Source organism: Sciurus carolinensis, chromosome X (assembly GCF_902686445.1).
Source record: "Sciurus carolinensis chromosome X, mSciCar1.2, whole genome shotgun sequence".
NCBI lineage: Eukaryota > Metazoa > Chordata > Mammalia > Rodentia > Sciuridae > Sciurus > Sciurus carolinensis.
Window position 1 is genome coordinate 117,925,367 of NC_062232.1, and position 13,562 is coordinate 117,938,928.

General features: G+C 35.0%; 1 protein-coding gene across 1 annotated transcript in view; it reads left to right on the forward strand.

Moving 5' to 3' along the window:
• Mcf2 (MCF.2 cell line derived transforming sequence) overlaps positions 1 to 13,562 on the forward strand; it is a 74,337-nt gene that overhangs the window by 39,055 nt on the left and 21,720 nt on the right. Inside the window, 7 exon segments of the mRNA XM_047535728.1 lie at positions 779 to 970; positions 2,072 to 2,263; positions 3,413 to 3,584; positions 5,027 to 5,074; positions 7,792 to 7,829; positions 10,557 to 10,645; positions 12,891 to 12,957. Coding sequence (XP_047391684.1) covers positions 779 to 970; positions 2,072 to 2,263; positions 3,413 to 3,584; positions 5,027 to 5,074; positions 7,792 to 7,829; positions 10,557 to 10,645; positions 12,891 to 12,957 — 798 coding nt within the window.

The window sequence follows — 13,562 nt, forward strand, 5'->3', positions numbered from 1 at the left end:
TGTTGAATATCTTCTGTAATGCAAGACACTTGGAAATACTTGTCTCCCTCCAGGTCTTCTAACAGAATCCACCAGCTATGTTGGGGGGGCGGGTTAGTGGGTCGCAGTTGCAGCTGTTATAATTCCTTTCAGGTCTCCCCAGAAGGTTGGGCAGAAAAGCAGGCTGTGCTCTACCTTTCCCACTGAACAAGTTAAGGGAATGTTTACCACACCTGAGGTAGATTCTCTCTGGAGGCTTTTAGACTGTGCCCTGGATGTGGTGAATGTGGGCACAGCACTGAGCCCTTCTTACCTTATTGGGTTTTGGTGAGTGTGGTGCTGTACAGGTATATATTTGCTCTGGAGGCTTTTATGTTGTATGCCCTGAGGTGAGGCAAATGTCCATGCCCCTGTAGATCCCCAGAACGCCTCCAAGGATGGGGGAACAACTGGACCACCAAGTTCTGTCTTAGAAGGGAAGGTGTGGGAACCAAGCATTTTGTATTTCAGTTGCTGTAAGTGTTTGTGTTCTATATCTGTACATATAAGGAGAAGTAAATCTCGTCTACATTCTCAGTGGGATGGGGTGGTTAATTTTCAGTGTCTGTAACCAGAAATGCATAAGCTTCTGCTCTAACTAATTATTATAACTGAGTTTTTTTTTTCAACCTGCAGAATTATGGCGTCAAATCATCTTTTCGGCCATGGAGCTCCCTGCTCAATTTGCTTCTAAATTATTTTTTCCCTCTATATGAACAGAGTTCATGCAGTCATTATTTTCTTTCTTTCTTAAAATCAGGATCTGTTAACAAAGGCCCGATTTGTGATATTACATGGACACAGGCTTGCAGCAAATCACCATTATGCACTTGATTTAATCTGCCAGAGATGTAATGAGCTACGTTACCTTTCTGATATTTTGGTTAATGAGATCAAGGCAAAACGGATTCAGCTCAGCAGGACCTTCAAAATGCATAAACTCCTACAGCAGGTAGTATGATGGGAAATGATTCATTTCTGAAAAAGAGTGTAAATTTATTCTTGTGTCCTGGCCTGACATACTTTGCCCTTATGCCCTTACGGCATACTTTTTATCTTCTCAGAGGTTATAGAGTTTGAGTCTGGTATAGCTTTGAATTCCAATTTGCAAAGGATCTTAAGGACTGAATTTGATTATGGTTTTTCTACCTATACAATATTCATAGCAGATTTGGTACAGTATAAAGTTTGCCCTTTGTTCTGAATATCAAGATTGTGGTGGTGATGCCTTCCTTTCTGTTTTGAGTATACCTCTGAAGACTACTGGTGACAGTTTATGCTCAGAACACTTTTTTTTTTTTTGCAGTGCTAGGGATTGAACTCAGGGCCTTGTGCTTGCAAGGCAAGCACTCTACCAACTGAGCTATCTCCCCAGCCCCTCATAACACTTTTAAAAGCCTGGGGATTATTTCGCTGAAGCTTGAAATTCCTTCCAAATTTCATAGTACAGCACTAAAACAATTAAAGAGTGACTAGAAAATTTTCCTCCATTACTTGTGGGTCTGAGCCCTTTTATGATTAGGTAATGAATCAAAATTCACCATACAAATCTGGTCTTGGCAATTGAATGTAAAATAGGAATATCACTTACAGACATCACATCTTGATCTGTGCATCTCCTTTTCTGGTACGGAAACCTTTATTCTTGTCCTTCACAATCAATAAGCATTTATATTACACTTTATATTTTGCTAAAAGTTTCATATTTCAGTTTACTGACTTTGGGAAAATAGTGTGCAACTAAAGTGTTAGTGTTGAGAAAATGACCAGACCCCCTGCTGCAGAATAAATTACTTGTTATGAAATAAATGCAATGCTTCCCAAGCTTGGTTGTGCATCAGAAGTACCTGGAGCTCTGTAAAAGTATAAATGTATGCCTTATACCCCAGAGCCACTGAATTAGAATTTCTGGGGGCAGAACCCAGATATCTTTATTTTTGAACAGTTCTGAAGGCAATTCTGATTCACAACAGTGAGGGCTGATGATCACTCTAAATGGCAAACCTGTTTGCTCTTTATTCATTCATATATGCTTTCTTGATTTTCTCACCAGGCTCGTCAGTGCTGTGATGAAGGGGAATGTCTTCTAGCTAATCAGGAAATAGATAAGTTCCAGTCTAAAGAAGATGCCCAGAAAGCCCTTCAAGACATTGAAAATTTTCTTGAAATGGCTATACCTTTCATAAATTATGATCCTGAAACCCTGCAATATGAATTTGATGTAATGTTATCTCCTGAACTCAAGGTAGGAGGTGGTTTTCTTTTTTATTTTTTGAAAGAAACAAATGAGAAAACCATAATTATAATACCATAAGAGTTTTACTACCTTACAAATAACATTGTCAAGTTGCATGTATGCAGTCCTCTTAAAGGATATGGGTGATAGTAGTGCCATTATCAAGCATCAAAGAATCCAAAGGCATTTGCTTGCTATATAATGAAGACTTATTTCTTTTGTGAGTTCCAACTCCATTATTCTTAAACTTTTAAAATATAATGGGAACTCTCATAGATAGGGCCCAAGCAGATCTAGAATATTGGGTCCACGTCATGAGTACTCTACCTCAAACATCTTTCCTTTGTGCCGTAATGGCCACCCACAGGTTCTCTATGGATACAGATCTGGCTTTCCTCCTCTGTTTGAAAATGAAGGGATAAAGAAAGGATCTGGGTGTTCTTGGAGAAGGGGAAGCAAATAGAAGTTGGTAGAGCAAAGGGGAGAGCTATAGGTTAGTTTGGTACTGTTCCCTTGGAGATGGCATGATGAACATACCCATGTTGTAGACAAGAGCATTTGTGATATACTATTTGCTATTGCTGGAGCAATATCTAAATCCATGCCTAGCTGCAGATCCTTGGGATTGCCCTAGAAGATCAGACACATGCTGTGGCAATAACCAAGAGATGCTCTGGAAGCAACCAAGCTTAACTCTAGCTGCTTCAAAGCATCAAGGAGGGGCAGAAGGATATGTTTTCTGTTGGTGGCTCTGAGGAGCCAGGAACACATGGAGAACTATAAAGAACAGACTAAGATGTAACGAAGCACTATGACAATGTTGTTTGTTTGTTTTTATAACTTAGTGTCTTTCTCATGATAAATAAGATAGAGTAATATGCTTTCTTTTCTAGCCATTATAAATTCTAGCCAATGAGAACAAATCACTCTCTGTGCAGTGACCATTTTCATGACTGCTTGATAGATTCTTCCTTGTGTTGTTTTGAGATCTTGGTTTTATAACCATGTGAAGAAAATAACATCAATCTGCTTTCTGTTCTTTTCCTAAATTTCTTCTAGTTGTATTTTAAACTCTGTGGTTGAGTCTGAGAAATGTAATAGGTTTTTTTATGATCCCATTTCATAATATATTTCATAGAATTCTTATGCAACCTACAGGTACAAATGCAGACTGTACAACTCAAGCTTGAAAATATTAGAACTATATTTGAGAATCAGCAGGCTGGTTTCAGGAACCTGGGAGATAAGCATGTGAGGCCAATTCAATTTGTGGTACCTGCCTCTGAAAATTTGATCAGATCTAGAGCACCATTTTTTCCAACTAAACATGGTAAAATTTCTTACATTCGCCTTATCTATTTCTGCTTGTCTTGTTATTATTTACTTTGTTACTCTTGATGCTAAATTCTTTCTTCAGTCCTGATATACTGAAATTTTATTTTAGAATCTTTGACCAAATTTAAATGATCCTGCAAAGGGCAGGAGTCAGATTGAGACTATAGTACAATCATAAAATGTAGTAACCAAATAATGCAGAACAAATAATGATGGACATCTCAGGACTGATTATTTCTACCTTTAGAAATGAGTATGAAAAGGTACTGGCATTAAGCTCACACATTACTATGTAAAACTATTATTTGGTTCTTATATGCTTCTGATATGTGAGTGGCTTAGATAATAGAATGGATTTTCTTTTCTAAATAGGTGCTGGTAAACAGATTAATTTTGTTGGTGATTTCCTGTTATAGAATCCATTTTCAAGTTTTAATCTTTGTAGCCTATTTTAACTATATAACGTCTACTTCCTTTCTGAATTCTGTGGGAGAAAAATTTATCCTTATAATGGTTTTGAACTAGTGTGAAAATAAGATGGACCAATTGCCCCAAGGACTTCCTTGAGATGCCTGTAGGGTCTCTTACAAGAGAGTTATTTAGTCTTTGTAGACCTTAAATTAGTGAAATGGGTGAACATGGGACTAAAATCAGTCTCTCTGATGTAAGTAGAATCAGAGACTTCACTAGTGTAGGGAAATTGCTTTGAAATTCAGAGAAGACTTGAGGCAGGGATAATGTGTGTAAAAATATAGGTCATCCCCAGCAGTGGATCAGATTAAAAAGAGGTGATGAAAGCAGGTAAACTAGTGAAGACAATGAAAGTTAAATAGATATAGTTATGAAATATATAAATATATTTAACAAAATAAAAAAAAAACAAAATAAAGCTATAAGCAATGCCTTAAGTGAATCATGTTGACTACATTAGATGTGCTTGAAATCTCAAACATACTGGGGAAAAAAGTTAAAAAATCAGCAAAAACAGGGGGGGATATAAAATCCAACAACTGTGAGACTACCTATGAGAATAGGTTGATATTCCTGAGCAGAGTACATATTGTTAGGGATTTCTGACTCCATTGGCTGTGTGACCTTGGGAAGTTTACTTAATACTTTTTAGCTTCAGTTTCTTGGTCTGTAAAATAAGGACCATAATAACCTCCTGAATTCAAAGGGTTATTGTGAAGACAAAGTGAAAAACATTGCAGACTATAAGAAGTACTCAGTTAATGGGACTATATCCCTTCCCTCTAGTTAAGACTCCTTGCTTAATTGTCCTCTGAAGTGGTGCATCTTAGGTTGAAGAACACAGTTGTGAATAGACTGTCCAGGACCCACTGAAGTCATTAATCATTCAAAGAAAATTTTGTTTTGTGTTGTCTCATTTTTCTTTCTCATATTCTTATTTAATGGCGTTATACTTTCTTTCTGCAGTGGGAATTGGATACTCTTTCTTTCAAGCATGTAAACTTTTTTCAAAAGGTACCCATCTTTATTATATTACTTATCATCGGTACATTTTCTGAGTTTGTGTACATGTGAAAAACCAGTTTGGCATCAAAATTCAGCAGCAGTTCATTCTTGAGTTCTGCCCACAAGGAACTTTTTTCTTTCCATTTTTTTCCACAATGACTACCCATTATTCTCAGTATTGAACTTACCTTTGAAAATGACTATGTAAAAAGTAACTTATGCTCCTAAACTCAGTCTCTTTAATAAAATGACCACTCAAAAGAGAAAAAATATAGCAATGTTAAAGTGAATCAGGCTTCCATTCTTTTGAAAAACTCTCCTGCCATCCACAACTATTTGTTGGGAGTAGGTTGGGTTTGCTTTAGTTTAAGACTGCCTAATGTATTTTTGAGAAAGAAGGCAGCTTAATGAATAAATGGCATGGACAGATAAATGATTTTACCCCTTATTGACCATGGTTTGTAAATGAAATCAAAGCATTATTTATGCTGCAAACCTTATTCTTTTTACCCCATTGCTCTGTGAGTAATGAGGATTATAACCATCTATTCCAGGCAGTTCTTTAAGACTTTTACTTGATAAGCCAATTGTATAAGATTCAATCAAATCAAAATGTGTTTATTTTTCATAAAAATGAGTCAAACTGTTTTTTTCTTTGTTTTTGTTCATTTTTTTTCTCTGTATTGAACTGTGTACCTAGCACAGTACGTGGCAACTAGCAGGACATAATAAATATTTGTTGAATTATCATTGAGGACAGAGAGGAGTCATGAAGGACATTTTCACTGAGGGATAAAAGCGTTAAATGTGGTTTTAGCTCTTAAGTCAGTATCTGTAGCCTAGATCTTTGTTGTAAGCTTTAGATTTGTGCTTACAATTTGCTTCCTTGAATTTCCCATAGGAAACTCAGATTCAGTAATACCCCAAATGAACGCCTCTCTCCTGCAGACCTTTTCTTCCTCAGCAAATGGCACTGTATTCCTCAAGTTGTCCAAGCTTGGGACCTCAGTTCTTCTTCTTACTCCTGCCTCACCTCTAATTGACTAAAAAATCCTACATTTTGTGGATTTTTACTGCCTAAGTACCGCTCCTATCCATCTACGTCTTTTCCATCCCCATTGCTTTCCTTACTGCCACTTTCCTAGTTGAAGCTAACATCATCTGTGGCTTGACAGTCTCCCTGTCTCCCCATTCCCTATGCGTGCTTTTCCTTCCTTTTCTTACTCACACATACTGTTCTCTTGGGAACACTCTTGGCTCCCTTTCCCTTGCTAGCTCCTACTTCTCCCTCAAATTTCCTATCTCTAGGCCACTTCCTTCAGGTAAGCTTTTCCTCCCCATCTCCTTCCTCCCCTGTGTTCATGCTGTGATAACAGGCTTCCCAGTTTCTTCAGCTTTATTATAATTGCCTATTTTCTGACTTACTTGCTAGACTGTAAGCTTTTTAAGGGCATGGACTGTGTGCATTTCATCTTTGTGTATCCCCAAAACACAGAGCTTAGCATATCATATAGGCACTCAATCATTTTGTATATATTTATCTTGTTGAAAGAATGACTATATCTACCTTGCTTTTCACTAAAGATGTTTCTTATAAGTTAGTTGTGTATATATTCCTTTTGCCTCTCTTAATGTACTTACAAAGAATTAGTTCAGATCTCTGTATATCAGGTTTCTTTAAAGTGGGGCACATTGGTATTTATTGAGAAACTGATTTTACATGGTAATTTCCACTGATTTTACTATATATCCATATATGATATATAATGATCATAATACATAAAAAATCATATGCACATATGGATATATATTTTAATAAATGAAAGTAAAGTGTACAATCTAGAGATTACATTACATCCTTTTCCTGAGTGTGCCTGATACTGGTTCCCACTGAGAAGCAAAGGATGAAAAGTATTTCTTCCATGCAGAGAAGGGGACCCACATAGCCTTTTGGCAGCCCTGATAATTTAGTCCACTCTTTGGAAGTGCCCTTGGCTTTTTAGGAACATCTGACTCCTTGCTTAATAATACAGGGGCTCACCCTTTATAAAATGAAATTATTTAAAAATAAAATTAAAGTTTTGGATCTTGATGAAAATTTTCTTTATTTGGAGCTTTTTAACATGTTTTGGAAATGTTAATTAGATAGTGGTTAGAAACATGTACTCTGATGGTAGACTGTATGGATTTAAACACCACCTCTGTTTCTTGAATAACATACTGACTTTAGTTCCTTATCTATAAAATGGGGATAGGATGCATCCATAGGGCTTACATCAGTACCTGGTATATATACTAAGTATCAAATAAGTGTTAGATGCTCTAATTACTAGGATAACTAGAATTTTTAAGAGATTTTGATCCACCTAATCAATGAGCTACAATCTGATTAAATGTTTATATGTCAGAATGAACATGAAACCTGCAAATATTTACAAATCTACAAATAGTTACGAGCACTAATACCTAACTTTGTGCTCAGCAAGTAAGAGAATGTTTGATGAGCGAGGAAATGGGTGAGTACTTAGCAAAATCATGCTCAATAAGAAATTGAAATTGTATGTTATGTATAACCAATAACTGTCTTCTATAGTGTGATTAAAAATACTAATATAAACATGTTGGACTATGAAATCTCTAATTATTTAATAAATTTATATTTGCTTGCATTAAAAAAATTGACTATAATCCTGGTTTGAAATTCTTCTTTCACATTTTTGTACCAGGGAAGAAGACTTGGAGACAAAATCAGAGCAACTTAAAAGTAAATATCATTAATTAATTCAAAACTGACTTTATTGCTGTAGTTATGGAGTTGGTATGGGGCTTAAGTCATATTTTTCATTCACTGAATCAGTGTTGTGCATTTGAAAGCCTAATTCATCTGAAAGAAAAAAGCTACAGTTGCATTGTGTCTAATTGCAATACTGGCATAGCTGCAGATGTATGAATAGTTTTGTAAGTCCTGGCTCAAGTGCAGAATCACTTCTGTAGAGTACTATATTAAATTCTAGCTTCTCTCTACCCCTGCTACCTCCATAAACCTAAACAACATCATACCTTTCTACAGAGGGAACTTCCTTTCATGAAGGATTCCAGTCCCTCCAGTATGAATGGAGGACAGGGGTCAGGTTCTAATGGACCATGTAGAGGCTAATTGTGGACTCAGAAAAAGAAATTCATTCATTTCTTGATAAATACAGTATTTCTTCACCTCTTATCCTCAGTTTTACTTTCTATAGTTTCAGTTACCCATGTTTAACTCTGCTCCAAAAATATTAAATGGAAAGTCTAAGAGTGGGGGAAAGAGAGAAAAAGGGAGATTCAGGATGGGGGTGGTGCACATCTGTATAACTCTTAAAACAATATATAAAAATGTTCCGTTTTATTAGGTTATTGTTAATCTTTTAACTGTGCCTAATTTATAAATTAAATTTTATCCTAGGCACATATGTATAGGAAAAAAAAAAACCATAGGGTTCAATATTATGCACTTCAGGCATCCACTGGGGGTTCTGGAACGTACCCTCTATGGATAAGTAGGGAGGACTACTGTAGAATATTCCTCCCTTCTCAGTTCTCTATGATAGGCTGGTATCTGCATAAAGTAGCTTCATGATCGCTACAAGACCCTACATTTTATTTGTGTGTTCTTGATGGTAAATAAAGATAAGAACATATCACTAAGAGGCTGTACTGTATAGCACAGAGGTACAAATTGTAGAACTAGACTGCCTGGCTTTTATCCCCACTTTCGTCACTTACTGGTGGTATAACTTTAGGTAAATTCTCTGGATTTCAGAGTCACCTTATTTATAAAATGGGGATAGTAATACATGACATGAAATTAGTGTAAAGATAAAATAATATTTGTGAAGCACTTGAACAATGTATGACATATGATAATATTCTAAGTAATTATTATAATATTAGCAGGCTAATGAATGGCCTATACTGATGGATACAATGCCTGGTCAGCATGTTGTATAGCTACAACCTCTAGTTTCTAAAAGGACATGAAGTGAATGCTAAATTCCATAGTCTTCCATGTTTTCCATTCTAGTGTCAACCCATGACACCTTAAATTCCTCTTCATAGCTTTATTCAGTTCCATATCCCCAGGGGAAAATCATGAGGCAGTAGCTCTGTGCATTTTCTTGGTGGGGCATCCAGCTGAACACAGTTCCAAATTGCATTCTTTTGATTGAAGTAATTTTTAACAATCCTTATGTTTTTAAAAATATAAATTCATATTTCAAATATTTCCACACCTGTATTCAGAAATCTGTTATGCATACCTACCTGATAAGTATAGTATGCAGTATTTTTATTGTTAAGTATAATATTAAAATGATGATAATGGTGGGTACATTTGCCAGATGTAACAAATCAAAGCACATTCTGCAGGATGGAGTATGATAAAAGTGATAACCCATAGACTTTGACAGTTGGGCTTGACTGTTTCATCACTTTAAGTATGTGACTTTGATCACAGTACTAAACCTCTCTGAGCCTCATTTTTCCCATCTTTAAAATGGAAAAAAGAATGTCTTAACATTCTAAATTGCTGTGAGAATTGATAATGATGTATATCAAGCGCTTAGGATTGTACCTACATAATATAAAGTTGTTATGTTTGTTCTTGTCCACGAGTATTTGCCATGTGTAAGCCACATTATTTTGAAATATTATTTAGTTGATAAATATAGTACTTCGTTTTAGGTTCTAAATGTCACAAAGTAATGTTACTTTTACTTAGAGGTCAGGTTTTTGGCAAGCTCAACTGTCCAGTATAGCTGGGATCCCAGGAATGTATTTCAAATGTTTCTGAAGAGTAGTAACCATCACAAATTTCATGTAGTTGACTCAGTAGACTAGTCCAAGTTCTTTAGAGTCTGCAAAAGAAGGCAACAATTTAGGATCAGGGAAGCCATTTGTAGCAATGACTAACATGTGACAGAGGGGAGAGACAAAAATGTACAAGTTACAGACATTTTTAGAAAGAATAGATAGTTCTGTGTCTCAATAGCCCTGGGTGCATCCTTATATTTTATTACATTTAAGTTTTTGATGATACCACTGAGTCATTAATAAAAGGATCATTTATGTTGTATGTCCTTGATTAATTTAAAACTCAAGGAGGCATATAATATTTTCTAGAAGGATTTTCATTAAAAAACCAAGGCTAACAAGCTGTTTTTCAACAAATGAACTTTAATTATCTGGAAAATAAACTTTTATGAATTAATTTTATTTCCCAAAAGTGCCAAATAAGTGAAAATATATAAAATAAATTAGTACCTTAAATCTTATCTTTCCAAGTAACTCAAATCTTTCATTTTACTAGTATATATCAAAACTATTTTTTTTAAAAAATCAGTTATTTTTTGATTTATCTATAGTTAGGACCTGGAATAAGCCTAATTTGAGCTATGTATCCTTGAAGAACTGTACATAGATACTGATATAACTCTAATTTTCATAATTTCAGATTGAAGTGGTACATGATTGTCAGGAGAAAAGAAGTTCTGGTCAACCCTCCAGTTTGAACAATGACAAGAGCTTGGATGTTTTAAAGAAGTATCCTTTATTTATTAACATAAACTCACATATACATTTCCCCGTAGGATCTCTGGTTTAGTGTTTTTGAAAGGCCAATGTGCTTAGAATTTTGAGCACATTCATAGCACATCGTGCCTGCTATGATCCCAGAGACTCAGGAAGCTGAGGCAGGAGGATGGCAAGTGCAAGGTCAACTTCAGTAATTTAGCGAGACCCTGAGAAGCTGAGAAAAATCCTATCTCAAAATAAAAAAGGTTGGGGATGTGGCTCAGTGGTTAAGCACCCCTGGGTTCAATCCCTGCTACCAAAAAAAATTTTTTTTTGAGTTCACAGAAAGGAGTTCTTGGGTGTCATAAAAAGAGTGCTTGTTGAGGTGTCAGAGTCTTGAATTTAGGCTTGACCAACTTATAGTCTGTTTATGTTACTTGAGGAAAATTATTTTGAATTTTTCTGAATTTTCTTTTCTCCTTTTTTTCTCCAGATGGGAAAGAAAAATGAAAGGTTTTTTTCTTTTTAGTTTGTTTTTTCAGCTTTAGTGAGGTATAATTGACAACGATCATCGTATATATTTCAGGAATATAATGTGATACTTTGAACAAGTATATTTTATGAGGTGATTATCATAATTGAATTCGTTAACACATCTATCACCTGACAAATTTGCTTTTTTGTTGGTGAGATCACTAAGTATCTAAGGTCTACTTTCTTTTTTTTTGATACATCATTACAATTATTTAGCACAATGACCTTGCTTTATGAATATTACCCCAACCAGGTGGTACTTATAAAAAGCCAGGTAGAGAAAGTTGAGGAACAGTTAGATAAAATGCCCCTAGTCACACCACTAGTAAATGGCAGACCTATGGTTTGAGGCCAGGAAGTCTGATTTAGGAGTTCATATTCTTTATCATTTTTTTGGTACCTGGGATTGAACTCAGGGATGCTTTGCCACTGAGTTCTTTTTATTTTTTATTTTGAGACAGAGTCTCACTAAGTTAAATTTGAGGATAGCCTCAAATTTATCATTCTTCTATCTCAACCTTCCAAGTTGCTGGTATCACTGGGATGACAGACATGCGCCACTGTGCCCAGCCTCTTTCTCACTTCTTAAAGTCACATATATCCATATCTTTATTGAGGTTAACTGACATTATAAACTGAACATTCTTAAAACATATGCTTTGGTTAAGTTTTTAAAAACCATTTTGGGCGTGAAGTTCAATAGTGTTCACTATATCGGCTGTGTAACAGCTAAGATCTACTTTCTAAGCAAATTTCCAGTATATGATAGCAGTATTACACACTAGAGTCAGCATGTTTGATCCCCAGAACTGATTCAACTTATGAGTTAAAGTTTAAACCCTTTGGTCAACATCATTTCTTCTTTTTCAAAAGAAGTAAAAATGAATGAAATGACAAAAGATTGTATAGATGTGGTTTGAAAGATGTTAACAATACATTGTTTGGCTAACTTTTTCAATATTGTATTAATATTCTAGACTTGAGTATTTACCTTTTAAATTTCATGTCACAGAATTATAAGTAGCCAGTATTTGCAGCAAGTTATATGTGAACTTTTAAATGTTACATGTATTAGGATGTTAAAAGACAAAAAGAAAGTAAAAAAAGACCAAAGGGTAGTTAAATTAAATAGATTACTTATATTGGTGAAAGGAAAATTTAATTTTAAATGTGTTAATTGGAAATCACATTAACATAAAAATGTATTTTATTTTACAGAGACAGTAGACAAATTATTACAGAAATTTTAGTATCATCTACACTTGGGAAGACTAGTATAGTGAATCTATTGCAAGTCTTAGAAAAATTCAGAATATTACCTGCAACAGGGAAAAACAATGCTGAAAATGCTATTATCTTTTTTTTGTGTGAGAGAGGATACTCGTAACTCAGAAAAGTATGCTGTCCAAAAATGAATAAATAAATAAACATCAGACATTTAGGAATAGATTTTGTGAATTTTTAGTAAATTGATTCTTAATCCTAGTGAATTGGAAATAATTTTTTGAGTCAATAATAACCCTTGAGCACTCCTGTTTCTTTTGAATATATTTTAAACAGCCCTGTGGGTAGTACTTACTCTTACAACCAAAATTAGTTTTATATTTTGATGCTAAAACCAGAACCTTTGGTAGTTTCAATGACTTAACTATTTTTCCTTTCAGTGACTTATAATAACTGAAACAGTGTTATACAATTCTAAATAACAGAGTAACTGGTAAATATGGTCTTTTCATTTTAGCCACGTCCTAAATGAGCTGATACAGACTGAAAGGGTTTATGTTCGAGAGCTCTTCACTGTTTTGTTGGTAAGTGACTCAAAGTATTTTTCCCATTTTCCTGAATGGTCCCTTGATACATTCATTGCAAAGTGTTTGAGGCAATTTTATATTTCTGTCTCCTTCCTCAATTGTCACATGGCAGCAATGGGTACACCACCCGTTGTTTGAGGCTGCATGATTAAATGTGTATATTTATGTTCTCTCAGTAGTGGGAATGGTTGATTCAGAATTTATTGCAGAACGGAAATGCTTTTCTCTTAGGGATGCAGTGGATTGTTATAATTAATCCCAAGGTGCTGTTTAGAAATCGTGGTAAAAAGAACTGAGAACAGGCTAAAAATACTCATTTAACATAAACGTCACAATATTTATTTGGTCAGAAAAAAACCTAAACACTTATTGCCAATTTAAGAACTTGATTACCTGTGCTATACTTTTTTATACTTGATTTCTATTTTGTTTTCAACACTACAAGCTACCTTGGAAGGCCAAAGAGCATTTTATTCTGCCCATCCATTGGAAAACCTTGACTTTCCTATCTTGCCTTCTAAAGAAAAATGTTATGGATAACTTTGGGAACTAGGATAGATGAATGTTAACTTTCAAACAGTTTTTACCCACAAATCCCCTAT